Here is a 15,753-nt window from a genome sequence, read left to right as displayed (position 1 = left end):
GTTTGGATGTGTTCACGGCAAGGAAGCACGATCCCACCATTCCCTCCATGGCTCTCAAGTAAGTCTTTCAGCGTGGCTCTCCTGCAGGCTGGTTTGGAGTGTCCCAGTAACTGGAGAGCAAATCCCATGGCTGCCAACCAATGTAATGAGCCCCTTGCTCGCTTGGTTCCACTCTCCCGACACTCCTTTGCAGCTATAGAATCAGTCACTATTCCAATATGGCAAATCCAGGGTCCCCAGAGTCTGTGTGTCCTGGGGGACCAGGACCCGAATCCACAGTAATACCACCTCAAGGGTCCCCAGGCATACAGCTCACAAAGAGTACCATTCCCCCAAATGCCAGGGCCCATGATCGATCGGCAAGAGGCTAGCATACAGTCCCCTCCAAAAGTCTCTCTCCCGGCTAGGTCTGTCACATACATGTACTGTAGTAGCCTTGTTGGTCTGCAATCATGATTCACAATATGGGATAAATATTATCAGTAAACCTTCTCTGTAATAAAACTGAATTATATAGTGACTTAATGTGAATGTACGATAATGGAACTGGAAAAAAAAGACTACACACCCAATTATGTAATGGGAACTTTCTTGCTTGTCTCTTAAATATGATGCATTAATGGTCAATGTTTTAGAGGAATTGGACACACATACATACTGACAACCAAACACATTTCAGCTTTCACAAGTAAATTATGTGAAAAGTTATTTCTGATTGGGAACTATCCTCTGCAAGCTGCTGTTTGTGTTAATAAATAACCTTCAGGGCTTAAAACCTGCCAGTCTGAACATAAGCTGATCTTCAATTGCAAAGGAAGGTAAAGAGTCATCAGATTATAGTTAATGATTTCAAAGGTTCCTCATTTTAAAATGAATACATTAGAGTTATTGCATAAACATAAATTTAGTATCATAATAAACTGATACTTACACATAAAACTTTTACCTACTAAAATACATAAATTGGTAAGTTATTTCAGTTACAATGCCTTATAAAATAAGAATATTTTGCACAGGAGAGAAATGAATTTTTAAAAGATGTTTCTTTATAGTTATCTTCTTCAAGAAAAATTGTCTTGAAACTATATCAAAGCATCTAATTTACATACCACAACATCCTGCTGCAATAGCAGAGCACATGAAATAGCAGCTACTGTCAGTTGAAGTGAAGCTTCCTCTGTGTATTAAATACTGATCTTGGAATAAGATGATTTCTTATTGTCCTATATGCGGCAAACCTGTTTATTTTGGTAAGTTATTTTGTCTGTTTCTTCTCTGTGTAGTTTTGGCAGCTACAACACTTTCTTTAGACTATAATCTTTTATCACTGGGTGGCTTGTGAAAACCAAATGAATTTCATGCCTACTGTGCATACCGTGCTTGATGTTTAATTTAATGAAAAAGACTTTATACTGTAGTTTTTTTTTTTATTTTGAGTATTGTGTACATTGTTACTTTAGGTAAGGTAAACTGTGCAATACTAAGCATCCTATTATTTACATATATGTATTAATTAAACAGAGACTGGTGTACCTATCTCTTTATAATATAGATAAGTAAATGACAAGAAGGAATGTACACTCCCCTTGATTAGATATATCTAGCTATAAATAGTAGACAAGCTTTTGTTGTCGATGAGAAAATATAGCTCCACTATACTAAATTTGCTCTCTTTTTAAAAATAAATTAGCTAGTGGTACTGTTAACAAGTTAAGTGGAAGCTTTCATAATGATAAAGTTAAAAGGCTGCAATACCAAACATCACCAACAAATGAGAAAAGCCCTCTTGAACAGCACCCAAACTTGTTAATAGGTTAAGTGGAGACTTTTATAATGATAAAGTTAAAAGACTGCAATACCAAACACTACCAAGAAATGAGAAAAGCCTTCTTGAACAGCACCAATGTTATTTTCCCAGTCTGTATCTTATCTGGTCACACAACATAATCCAAATGCTAAACTTTCTCAATGGGGAGGTGTGCAGGGGACTATGGTAATATGCAGATGAAGGCAGCCAACAACAATCAATCAGAAATCAGCTTTTTAATTATTCTACAGAAGAATAATCTGAAATCAGATTGCTTTCTATGGGCTAAAGCATATAATCATTGCTCTCTGCACAGATTACTAAATAACGCTGTTTATGTAATTACTATGAACAAGTGAAGATGAATTAATCTGCCCCGGTTTGGATCATAGGGAAGATGTTTGTTAAATCTTCCTGAAAATCCATGGAACCAAAACTCCATTGAAATCTAAAGGGGCCTGGTCATTTTCAGTTCAAGCTGTTCTCAAAAAGAGCCTTGGGACCTGGGCACTGTCACAAGGAATTCATACAAACACTTTAAAAGTGTAGCGGTACCCCCGTAGGGGCTGTTGAAAGTTGTGGTCCACCTGTCACCCTGCCCAGCCTGGCATTCACTTCCCAGTCACTTTTGAGACAATGAACGGTCCATATGTTTGTTTTGTATTTTATTGAGGGATTTTGAACTTGGATAGGGTAAGGGAAATTATGTGATGCCCAAAGTCAATAGTAGAATCGATTGGATGAATAGTTGGAACGTCTATTTACACTTCCTGAGCTCCAGTCTCCTCCAGCACAACACTTATTTGCAGACTGTCTCTCCCTCTCCTGTACAATACTTGGTTCCTGGTACAGCTAGCACATGGTAGGCCCAACTCTAACGCTGTCAGGCCCCTTTAGTGTAGCAACAAAAATAGGAAAGTCTTTAGTGCTAGCTGACCTCCTGGATGCAGCTGCCTGACTCCACTGCCCATGACATCATAGTCTCTCCTGCTGGCTCTACATCTATCTCAGGCTGCACTCCCCCAGTCCACTCCGGTATGCCTTCCCAGCTCTCCTAACTTTGCCTGCCACTCACTTGCCCTCCTGGCTGCACTCCAGTGGATCTCTCCTGGAGACTTGCATGGCAACACTAGCTCCTGCTGTCCTTCTTGGTCCCTCTCTGTGCCTCCTGTCCATATCCTTCTTTGTTTCTCAGAAGGGCTCCAACTTGCACCGAACCCCGCAGGCCCAAGGTCACCCCCCAGACTGGGGGGGGTACTTCAAAGGCCCCAACAACCTAGTTCTCCATCTCCAGTTTCTTCCACCTGACAACTCTTCCTCTGCAGGGCTGACTCTATGTATTTTAGGAATCCTGCCCCCTGCCAGTCCAAGTTGGGGATTGGTCAGGGCTCCGTAGAACACCTCAGGCAGCTCCACCACTCTTCCCTTTCTCTCTTCCGGAATCCTCTAGAAGCCAGAGGGAGGTAACCGAGAAGTGATGCTGCTGCTCTAGGCCACTCCCAGCCCACACAGATCAAAACAAACCGCTTACAGCTAGGCCTGATTAAATTTACCTGCACTTACAAAAATCCTACTTATAGCACCTACCTAAAGTAGAGGGTGCTACAAAAGTATAGGTTGTGAGACTCATTTTTCACAGTACCACATGGCAATGTCTGAAACATTCAATAAAATGTCAAGACAGAAAGCACAAAACACTAGAAAACCAAAACCCTGCATTCCCTGAACCCCTTCCCATCCTAGTATTCCCAATTAATAACGAAAAAAATCAAAACATAGATTTAATGCATGAGTTTGGTAGATACTGGCAAACAGTAGAAACAGTAAGCAAGCACTTGAAGAGACAGCTAATAGTAACAGACAAGATGGGTTTTATTGCAATAAGATTTAGAGTGTAGTATTTGAGAGACAACAGCCACAAGGATTCTTCAGCAACTGAACAGTATGTAAGCAGCTTGCTAAGGTTGTAATGCAAGAAATAGTGACAAGGCAAGTTTTATCTCAAAATATATATTAAAGTGTAATATTTAGGAGACAATCGCCACATATACAGTAGCTGGACAGTATGTAGGGAGTTTGGTAAAGCAACAGTGTCAAAGGGAGAGAAGGTTGGAAGAACAGGTTTTATCTTGAAATAGAAGTGAGAGTGTATTATTTGACAGACAATAGCCACAAATATTGTTCAGTGGTTGTAGTGTATGTAAGCAGTTTGGTAAGGTTGCAATCTAAGAAGGTGATACAAGGCATGTTTTATCCTGAAATAGATATTACAGTGTATTATCTGAGAGATCATAGTCACATATATTTTTGAGTGCCAGAGCACCAGAACAGGCCACAAAGGAGAGGTGCAATGAAGGATTTTCCCTGCAGCAAACATTAGAAATTTGGCAGCTTTTTAAAACTTGTGTTCTCTGGTATAGTGTCAAAGCACTGGACAAGGCCACCAAGTTCCAAAATGTTCCCTTAGCAAACATTAGACGAAGCATTATGTGGCACCTTCACAGTGCTGGAGCAAATGTCAAGGAGCAACACAAGATTTACCCTGCTGAAATAGAATTTTTTCAACTGAGGCCCAGATGCAAAAACCTTCTGTAGCACCTTTACAATGTTGTAGCGCTGGGATAGGATGCAAACTTTGAGGCACAACACAGGATTTACCATGCAGCAAACATTAGAAATATACCAGCTAAGAGGCAAAGAGAGGTGCCAAGAGCTGGTAATGGTGGCAGGTATAAAACTTTTTTTGGGGTTGCAGAGACACTTATGCCCTGTACACACCATAGGATTCTCCGATGGAAAATGTGTGATAGGACCTTGTTGTCGGAAATTCCGACTGTGTGTAGGCTCCATCACACATTTTCCATAGGAATTTCCGACACACAGAGTTTGAGAGCTTGCTATAAAATTTTCCGACAACAAAATCCGTTGTCGGAAATTCCGATCGTGTGTACACAAATCCGACGCACAAAGTGCCACGCATGCTCAGAATAAATTAAGAGACGAAAGCTATTGGCTACTGCCCCGTTTATAGTCCCGACGTACGTGTTTTACGTCACCGCGTTCAGAACGATCGGATTTTCGGACAACTTTGTGTGACCGTGTGTATGCAAGACAAGTGTTTGAGCCAACATACGTCGGAAAAAATCCATGGATTTTGTTGTCGGAATGTCCGATCAATGTCTGATCGTGTGTACGGGGCATTACAAATTTAGTCTGTAGCATCTCCAGTAGGGGTGTTGTAGTTATTGCCAATCCAAGACATTTTAATAAAATTGAGCTGGTCCACACTGTCAGGAGACAGGTGGATTTGCCTCTCCATAATAAAACCTCCTGCTGCACTGAAGGCCTTCTCAGACAGCACACTGGCTGCTGAATAATCCAAAAGTTCCAGTACATACTGTGCTAGCTCTGGCCAGTGGTCCAGCCTGTGCACCCAATAGTCCATGGGGTCATCAATACTAAAAGTGCGTGTATCAGCCCTAGACCCGATGTAGTCATTAATCATATAGTTCATGGACTGCTAGTGAGTGCTTTCTGCAGCTGGGTCTGTTTGCTGTGGTTTGAAAAAATATAAAAAGAAAAACTAAGGAATTTGCTGAGACAACTTTTCCTCCTTTCAGAGAAGCATTAGTCATTAGACAAGATCCCACCATCATTAAGAAATGTGACAAAGATGTTTTTACGCTGCACCATTCTGCTGCGTGTTGGGCTCCTTCTGGGATGGTGGCAGTAGATCAGCTGATTACCTTTGTATCATAATCTGATAGCATGGTCACCCTTTAGCAGTCCACCACTTTGATGACCAAATCCATGGCCCTTGAGCAGGCATTTGAGCCTAAAGGACCCCATTTACCCCAAATTGCCTGCAGGAGAGGACCCCAAGTTTTCAGTGTCACTAAAGATAACACTGTTCTCAAAAATTTCACTCCACCCACACACAACTCCAAAAGTTTGAAGGGGGTGAAAGATCTTGAAGCCATTCCCTCCTTACCACCTGCACCTGAACTTTTCTTCTTTTCATATGCCTGTTCTGCCTTTTGCTGCCTCTGTTTAATGGGATAGAGGCAGAAGTCAAAGGAATCTGCTGGCCCAAGGACAGCGGCAACCCCTCCTCTCCCTCCTGTTGCTGTACCTCCAGTGTCCAGTCTATCAGACTACATAGTATGTGCTAGCAGAGGCCCATGAGAAGAATTGTAATCCCCGCTTCTTCAAAAGTACAAAAAAATTTATCCTAAATGATGACCCACTAATGTAGTGAAAAGAATTACTGGAATTACACAGATACGTATTGGTGGCATGCTGGTGCAGCCTTTGCAGCATGGCCAACATTGAGTTTCAGTGCATTCCAAGCTGGCATAAAGATGCTGGGCATGTGGCTGATTTGGTGACATAGTATTTTTCCTTGACTCCAGCAGCCCTGGAAGGATGCTGCTGGAGACGGAGGAGTGGGTATGGGAGAAACCTGCAGCAGTAGAAGGCTTCGCTGGGCCCTACTCAGCATAGCCCTGTGACCATTTTCTACACTTGATGTGGCATATCCCAAGCCTCTAAAAACCCTTGTTAGGCATCTTCCACATTTGAGGAATCAGATATTGCAGCACGTGCTGCAGGAGAATCCTGTGGAGGAAGCAGAAGCCTGCATGCCTTTTGCTGCTGACTTGTCTCTTTAGAGTGGTGCTCCCAGTAAGCACTGTAGTGCAGGTAGCTGTGCTTTCTCTGGCATTCAGTACACAAATGGCTGGTACATTTACCACAGTTGATACGCTGCAGGCAGAGGCTACAGACCACAACAGTGCTGTCAACACCAGGGTTTTTTTTTTTTACGTAAGGCAAATCCACTTTGCACTACTGCAAGTGCACTTGGAAGTACAGTCGCTGTAAATGTGAGGGGTAGATCTAAAATGAGGGGAAGCTCTGCTGATTTTATCATCCAATCATGTGCAAGCTAAAATGCTGTTTTTTACTTTCCTTGCATGTCCCCCTTGGATTTACAGAGACTGCACTTCCAAGTGCACTTGCAGTGCACTTGTAGTGCAAAGTGGATTTGCCTTTCGTAAATAACCCCCAGGTATTTTAAAAAAGGCTCTGAGGATACACGTGGCCTGTATGTGTGGAAAAGTGCTGCCGAATAGAGTAGGATGGCTGCCCTGTCCAGTCCTCTGGAAATTGCCACTGTCTCTGGACAAAATCCTCCCTCACTGTTGCAGTGTCATGCATGGATGGTCTGCTACCTCACCATTCACCCCCTCTTCATTGCTGGAGCCCACTTTGCAGTAAACTGCAGTTGCTGAAACATTACTGCCTCCTAATTCTTCCTGTTTGATGACCCCTCTCTCTATGGTCCTAGAGCCATCTACCTCACCTCAATATCTGACATTAGGAATACTTGCACATGACCAAGGTCATCCTCCTGCAGTAAGTCATTGGCTGTGTGGTCAAATAATTCTGCCAACTCTTCGCTGTCAGCTTTCAAGGTTGTGGTGGGATTAGCAGAAGAGGAGGAAGAAGAGGATTATTAGCAGCAGTGGCAAACAACTGGCTGCTTTGTGCAAGCAAAGAGGAAGAAGACAAAGAGGAAGGCTTTATCAGCCATGACAAAAGCCAATCAGAGAAATATGGTTACATTATAGTATACAGTATTATCGTTTGACCCAGCTATTTCCTGCGTTAGCTTTCCGGGTCCATGAACCATGAATGTGCAGAATTTGCTTTGAACCCATGGCAACATCGAACTTGAATTTCATACCTAGTAAATACTAAATGTATTAAAAATAAATACTATAACCTAAAGTTAGTAAGTCCTTAATATCTGCCTGTTTAATAGTGAATTGTTCCCGAACAGGAGTACCAACCTTTAGTATAATTTCTACTTCATACAAATAATGCTCTGTTTGTGAAAGGCCCCATAAAGTAGGCCTGCAGAGCATCTCTCATATACAGTATCTCACAAAACTGAGTACACCCCTCACATTTTTGTAAACCTTTTATTATATCTTTTCATGTGACAACACTGAAGAAATGACACTTTGCTACAATGTAAAGTAGTGAGTGTACAGCTTGTATAGCAGTGTAAATTTGCTGTCCCCTCAAAATGACTCAACACACAGCCATTAATGTCTAAACCACTGGCAACAAAAGTGAGTACATCCCTAAGTAAAATTGTCCAAATTGGGCCCAATTAGCCATTTTCCCTCCCTGGTGTTATGTGACTCGTTAGGGTTACAAGGTCTCAGGTGTGAATGGGGGGCAGGTGTCTTAAATTTGGTGTTATCGCTCTCACTCTCTCATGCTGGTCACTGGAAGTTCAACATGGCACCTCATGGCAAATAACTCTCTGAGGATCTGAAAAAAAGAATTGTTGCTCTACATAAAGATGGCCTAGGCTATAAGAAGACTGCCAAGACCCTGAAACTGAGCTGCAGGATGGTGGCCAAGACCATACAGGGATTTAACAGGACAGGCTTCACAATGGTTGACCAAAAAAGTTGAGTGCACATGCTCAGCGTCATATCCAGAGGTTGACTTTGGGAAATAGATGTATGAATGCTGCCAGTATTGCTGCAGAGGTTGAAGGGGTGGGGGGTCAGCCTGTCAGTGCTCAGACCATACACCGCACACTGCATCAAATTGGTCTGCATGGCTCCCATCCCAGAAGGAAGCCTCTTCTAAAGATGATGCACAAGAAACTGCACAGTTTGCTGAAGACAAGCAGACTAAGTACATGAATTACTGGAACCATGTCCTGTGGTCTGATGAGACCAAGATAAACTTATTTAGTTAAGATGGTGTTAAGCGTGTGTGGCGGCAACCAGGTGAGGAGTACAAAGCCAAGTGTGTCTTGCCTACTGTCAAGCATGGTGGTGGGTGTGTAATGGTCTGGGGCAGCATAAGTGCTGCCAGAACTGGGGAGCTACAGTTCATTGAGGGAACCATGAATGCCAACATGTACTGTGACATACTGAAGCAGAGCATGATCCCCTCCCTTCAGAGACTGGGCTGCAGTATTCCAACATGATCACGACCCCAAACACACCTTCAAGACAACCACTGCCTTGCTAAAGAAGCTGAGGGTAAAGGTTTTAGACTGGCCAAGCATGTCTCCAGACCTCAGCCCTATTGAGCATCTGTGGGGCATCCTCAAACGGAAGGTGGAAGAGCGCAAGGTTTCTAACATCCACCAACTCCGTGATGTCATCATGGAGGAGTGGAAGAGGATTCCAGTGGCAACCTGTGAAGCTCTGGTGAACTCCATGCCCAAGAGGTTTAAGGCAGTGCAGGAAAATAATGGTAGCCACACAAAATATTGACATTTTGGGCCCAATTTGGACATTTTCACTTAGGGGTGTATTCACTTTTGTTGCGGTTTAGACATTACTGGCTGTGTGTTGAGTTATTTTTGAGGGGACAGAAAATTTACACTGTTATATAAGCTGTACACTCACTACTTTACATTGTAGCAAAGTATAATTTCTTCAGTGTTGTTACATGAAAAGATATAATAAAATATTTACAAAAACGTTAAGGGTGTACTCACTTTTGTGAGATACTGTATGTATGTATCATCCAGAAAAAAACTTGCCATAAGAGCCCTTTCCCACTGAAAACGCGGGGGCGTCGGCGGTAAAACGTTTTAGCGACGCTCTATCGTCGTTTTAGAGGCGCTTTTCGGCCGCTAGCGGGACGCTATTGACCCCCCACTAGCGGCCGAATAAAAGGGTTAAAAGCGCTTTGCAGTCACTTTTTCAGCGCTGTCCACTGATTTCAATGGGCAGGGGTGCTTTAGGAGCAGTGTATACGCTTTAAAGATTTTTGGCTGCGTATCACAAAAATAACGAGTAATTTAATGTATCAAGTACTGTTTTGTACAAATCTTCAGTTTTTTTCAATTTATTCTTATATACTGTATATTTTAAGTTTCCTTTGTGCTTGCAAATTCTGGTACACCTGTGCATGGTAGCCAATAGGCTTCTAGCTTCAGTTTGTTCATTTAAGCTTTGCCAAAAAAAAACGGAACCTGATTTTGCACTCTCCAGTTTTAGTAAATCAACCCCTTTGTGTAGCTCAAGCATGTGGAGCTGGTGCAGTTTGGGCACGCCTAGGCATGCTTAGACTGGATGGATGCTGCCTGGAAAGGAAGCTAGCATGTACAGATGCTGTTTATTTCATTGACATCAGTTTCTTTGTATTTTAATGCAATAGTTTCAAGGCGTAGTATGGTCTATGTACATATAATTTACATAACAAAAAAGTATATAGTTAAAGACTGGTTAAAGGATTTTTGACAACAGAAAAGTCTTGCCAATGTTGGAACAGCTGTGATACATTTGTCTACATTTATGGCAAGTACACATGTAAGCAAACATGCTCTGTGTATGAACTGTACTTTGGTTGTACTTTGGTTGTAAGTTTGGTGATCAATAGACATGTGCAGAATGGAAAATTTTGTTTTGTTTCATTTTGGATAGATTCATTATGTTACTACCGTATTTTCCACTCTATAAGACGCACCTGACCATAAGATGCACCTAGGTTTTAGAGGAGGAAAACAAGAAAAAAAATATTCTGAACCAAATGGTGTACTAAAATATTTTATAAAATATAACAGAATAATATTTCTACACTGACAACCAATGTAATGGGGCACCTTACACTGACCCCCAATGTAACTGGGACATTTACACTGACCTCAACACAACAGGAGTATTTACATCAAACACCAATGTAATTTAGACATTTACACTGACCAGCGATGTAACAGGTGTATTTACAGTAACCCTCCATCTCTCTGCTAATCTCTGCATTCTTATCTCCCTCTCGGTACAACTCTGCCCCTCTAACTCATCATCTGCTAACCTCTGTCCCCCAAACCCCTAGGCTGCTAACCTCTGCACTCCAACCCCGCCTTCCCATTCAACTCTGCACCTCAAACACATCCTCTGCTTACCACTGCACCTCAAACCCCCCTCTTTTTTTCCAAAAAAAAAAGGATTTTATTAAAGAAGATAATCCAGAATACAATATCGTCTTCCAAAAGATAGGAAGTTCAGTGAGAACAAAGCGGCATATATTATAAATATATGTAATACAACTTATGTATAGGCATAAAATAAATATAAAATAGGGTATATAAAAGAGGGTTTGTATAACCAGTTAAACCAAATGAAAGCTCATCTGTAATGGGGTTTATGAGGGTTAATGTTATGAACAGTTAGGAGTATCATTTCGTCTTATGCGGTAACAAGACTTATGGGGGGGGTCTGTGGGGTTGGCCCATTTCTAATGGTTGCGTGGGGGATGGGTTGGGGTGGCTGCTTAGTGTCTTGCTGAAGGGATGTTTTGGAGGGAGTAGTTGGTCATTATTGGATGCTAGTGTATATGCCCAGTAACTAGTCCAGAATGTTGGAGAATATATGGAGGAAGCAGGTAGGTCAGGGGGGGGATAAGTGAGGTGGGGGAAGCAAAGGGTGGAGGGACATATGAAGAGGGTCGATCAGGAGTAATTTTTCCTAGGTCTCCACCAGAAGCCCTAGTCTAGCTTCTTGACTGTGCACAATTATAAGTTGGAAAGTTGGTGAGCATACTAGTGATATGCTCAGGATAAATTAACATGACACAAGTCTTCCCTGACTCGTCCCTTGAGTAGGGGAGGGGGGTCTTGTGTCAAAGGTAAATAGTATGGCCAGAGTGCGGTCAAGCTTATTTAATTGAATTTGCTAGATCGATGAGATAGTGTGTGGCTGCTTAAACAGTGTCTTGTATTCGTCAGTTGTTCAGAAGTGCATCCAGCAGGCCCAGGTGTGTGAGAATTTAGATGGGGAATCTTTAGCAATATAGATTAATTCTTCCATCTCTGCAATTTTATTGATATGATTACACCATACAGGGATGGTGGGGATATGTGAAGATCCCCAGTGTATTGGGATGCACATCTTGGCGGCATTGATTAAGTGTATTACCAGGGATTTACGGTATGCATGAGCCGGCACAGTGGATTGATAGAGAATTAACTGGGCTGGGGTATGCGCCAGGGAGTATGTGGAAATTCGTGTTGTTAAATCATGGATTTGTGTCCAGAATTGTTGCAAAAGTGGACATGACCACCAGATATGTAGTAGGGTGCCAGGTTCCCTGGAGCATCTCCAGCATTTATTGGGTATGTTTAAATCATATTTGTTGAATATTTCTGGGGTACGGTACCAATGTGTCAGGGTCTTATAGTTAATTTCCTGAGTCGAGACATTGAGCCAGCCTTTGTGAGCGATTCTGAATATCCTTTCCTATTGCTCATTAGCTCTTGTTGCAGATCTTTTTCCCAACTTGAGTATGCTTTTTCAGAGTTAGCTGTGACGTCTGTGAAGAGCATGTTGTGAATGTTGGAAATTACGTGCTGTTGGGGATTGGATTGGGAGTAGAGGTTTTCAAATGGAGTGAGAGGTCAAGAGACTGAGGAATCTCGATCAATGTCTCGGAGAAAGTGGCAAATTTGAAAGTATGTCCAGTAAGGGAATGAGTTGTTGGTTGTGTAGGCTTCTAGTGTGTCATGATTTAGGAGCGTGCCGTCTTTAAAGAATTGATGCTCCAATATTGCAGGATGGGTCCAGGCGTCTGCTAGAAATTGTGCAGACATGCCGGGTAGAAAGGCTGGGTTGAGGGTCTGGGGCTGGATGATAGATGCACGTTTTTGTTGACCTCTCTAAAGCTACTAAGAGTTGGGTTAATAAGCGGATGCCCTTTCGGGGCTGGGGAGATATGATGCGGTAGGAGCCACGGAGTTGATTTTATTGGCAAGGAGGAAAAGGACTTTTCGAGGTTTACCCAGTCTTTGCAATTTTGATGTATCGACCAGTCTACAATTCTGGCTAATTGACAGGCCCAATAGTAGTTTTTAAGATCTGGAAGGCCCATTCCACCTTTCAATTTGGGTTTTGTTAGTTGGGCATACTGCATCCGAGGGCGTTTGTGCGTCCATAGGAATTTTATACAACATTGTTTATAGGATTGGAAAAAGGCCTGGAGGGGGTTTGATAGGAATTGCTTGTAATATGTATAGGATTCGGGGAAGGACATTCATCTTCAGAATAGCTGCTTTGCCGAACCATGAAAAGAAGGGTTTGTCCCATTTGCGTAAGTCATCTGAGATGATTTTAAGTATGGGTAAATAATTTTTGGAGTATAAATCTGACATGTTTGATGTTATGTATATACCTAGGTATTTAATTGCATCGTTTTTCCATTTGAAAGGGAAATTTTTTTGCCAATTTGTCACCAGTTCCTCGCAGAGGGTAATATTCAATGCGTGGGACTTAGAATAATTAATTTTAAAGTTGGACAGTCGTTGGAAAAGTTCAAATTCTTTTAGGAGGTTTGGAATTGAGGTGTGTGGGTCTTTCAAGAATAGCAAAATATCGTTGGCAAAAGCTGCTAATTTGTAAGTTTGTCCTGCAGTTGGTATACCTTTTATGTCTTTGTTGGCTCTAAGGCAGCAGAGAAGTGGTTCTAGGGTCAGAACAAAAAGGATTGGGGATAATGGGCAGCCTTGTCTCGTTCCATTTTGTATGGAGAAGGCCTTGGACAGATGGCCATTCACCTGTACCTGGGTGGTGGGTGTCGTGTATAGGGACATGATAAAGTTAAACATTCGGTTTTGTAGACCAATATGTCTTAGAACCGCCCCCATGTAGTCCAATGCCAGCCTGTTGAATGCCTTCTCCGCGTCCAGGGATAAGAAAAAGCCTTTGTATTTGTGGGCCTTCATCAAGCCCACTTGATCTTTTTTTATTAGGGTGGGTAGATGAGGTAAGAGACGATTTGCGAGAATTTTTGAAATTAGTTTAATGTCTACATTTAGTAGGGAGATCGGCCTGTAGTTGGATACTGATATGACATCTCTTCCTTCTTTCGGTATTACTGTAATGTGTGCTTCTAGTAACGTGTGGAAGGGGAGTTTCGATGTGCAAATGGAGTTAAAAGTTTTAAGAAACGAGGCTGTTAGCGTATCTATGAATGTTTTAAAGTATGTCGCTGTGAACTTGTCTGGTCCAGGGCTTTTCTCCATTCTTAGTTGTTTAACTTCTTTTTTAAGTTCGTCTTCTGTTCTAAAAGATTAGCTTCTTCTGGGACAATGGGTCTAGGACAGTATTTTTGAAGAAAATTTTTAATAAGTGAGGTCCGTGTGCTGTTTTCCGCATGTGAGGTAGACTGTTGGGGTAGATTATATAGTGCAGAGTAGATTTTTTCGAACTGAGATGCTATGTCACTGGACGCAACATTTGCTCTCCCCTGGGAGTCTTTAATGGTGTGAATACTGACGTTGGCTATTTTTGTTTGAATAGCTCTGGCTAGGTACTTCCCACATTTATTGCCATATTTATAAAAGAGTTTCTGATTTAGGACAAATTTACATCGGGTTTTGCGATCAAACTCTTCCTGTAGTGTTTTCCTAAGCTGTGTGAGCTCATGGTAAACTTGTAATGCTTGGGACTGTTTGTGGGTGCGCTCTAGATTTTGAATTTTATGGACTAAGTCTGAAATTTTACTTTGCTGGGCTCTTCTCCGTGTTGCTTTTAGTGCAAAGAATTTCCCTCGGATGACGCACTTGTGTGCCTCCCACTGGGTGAGTGGTGCTGTATCAGGTGTGTCATTCTCCGAAAAGAATTTGCGTATGTTTTCTCGAATGTATTTGACATCAGGTTCTGAAGTTAGTAAGGATGAGTCTAGACGCCATAATTTTTGTCTGGTAGTGTCAAGGTCATAGAGATTGGATGATGGTCTGAGAGGAGCATTGGTTCTATGGCTGCATTTGGGAGAAAGTGAAGATCTTTTTGGGATACGAATAGATAATTGATCCTCGAGTATCTGTTGTGTGGGGCAGAGTAGAAGGTGTAATCTTTATCGTTGGGGTGTAGTGTACGCCATGTATCATGTAAAAGGAGGTCTTGAATTTGTATCTTGATTTGGCAGAGGGCCCTGTATGGTAGAGATGCGGTGCTCGATGAAGTGTCTAGCAACAGGTCCAGCGCTACATTAAAATCACCCCCGAGGATAGTCAGCCCTGATTTGAAGCCTGCAAGAATTTGTGCTATTGACCTGAAAAAGCTAACTTGAGCTGAGTTAGGGCTATAAATGTTGGCTAAGGTGACGGGTCTGCCTTGGATGTGGCCCTTGAGAAGGACATATATACCTTCTGTGTCTAAGAGTGAATCAGTTAACTGCCAATTGAAAGTTTTAGAGATCAGAATTGAAACCCCTTTGGTTTTGGTAGAATGTAGGAAAGAATTGGTTTGTAAGTTTAGGGATTTGGTTAGAGCGGAAGTGACTCTCTTGGAGAAACACCACGTCAGTTTTGAGTTTGCGCATTGTGTCAAGGACTTGGCTGAGTTTTTCAGGAATATTCAATCCTTTTGCACTTAAGGAGACTACCTTAAGCATTGAGAGTTCGTGGGGGGGGGGGGGCAGGCGGGGCCATGTTGCTTTGCAGAGGTGTATTTACCTAGGCTTCGCCCAGGTACATTTATCTGATGTCTCAATTGGCTACACTCTGGGGTATCCTTGAGGGGTAGGAGCGATAAGTATATTATACAATCAAGCAAGTGGTGGAAACCGAGGAATGCGGGGGAGGAGAAGGAGGAACGCGGAGGAAAAAAGTGTGCTGGGGGAGAGAGGGAGGAGGGGAGCGGAGAGCGGGCGGGGTTGGAGCAGGGGGCTGTAAAGGGGCCTGGGGAGGGGGGTTGAACTAGGGGTAGGAAAGGGGTGATTAACTTACCCAAGGGGTTGTTGTGAAGTCTGGTAAGAGTCAGCAAGTGTAGCTGAGCTTCTGTTGTGCGGAGGAGTGTATGGTATTGGTATGAGATAGGCCGAGCAATAGCCTCTAGTCCACAAGAGGTCATTGAGGGTTTGAGTCATAGGGAGAGCCAGGAAGTCTGACATATGTAGCATGACATAGTGGC

The 15,753-nt window shown here is 42.5% G+C and overlaps 1 protein-coding gene across 2 annotated transcripts in view; it reads left to right on the top strand.

The window, feature by feature from the left end:
* Positions 1 to 1,113: 1,113 nt before the first annotated feature.
* Positions 1,114 to 15,753, top strand: part of LOC141148190 (cysteine-rich protein 1-like) — a 126,194-nt gene continuing 111,554 nt past the window's right edge. For both annotated transcript variants that reach the window (XM_073635511.1, XM_073635437.1), the window contains exon 1: positions 1,114 to 1,250. In XM_073635511.1, coding sequence (XP_073491612.1) covers positions 1,208 to 1,250 — 43 coding nt within the window. In that variant the 5' untranslated portion in view covers positions 1,114 to 1,207. The remainder of the gene's footprint in view (positions 1,251 to 15,753) is intronic.

The sequence above is a fragment of the Aquarana catesbeiana genome, linkage group LG01 (genome assembly GCF_042186555.1).
Source record: "Aquarana catesbeiana isolate 2022-GZ linkage group LG01, ASM4218655v1, whole genome shotgun sequence".
Lineage (NCBI taxonomy): Eukaryota > Metazoa > Chordata > Amphibia > Anura > Ranidae > Aquarana > Aquarana catesbeiana.
The sequence above is the reverse complement of the archived record's forward strand: the minus strand, read 5'-3'. Positions and strand labels throughout refer to the sequence as shown.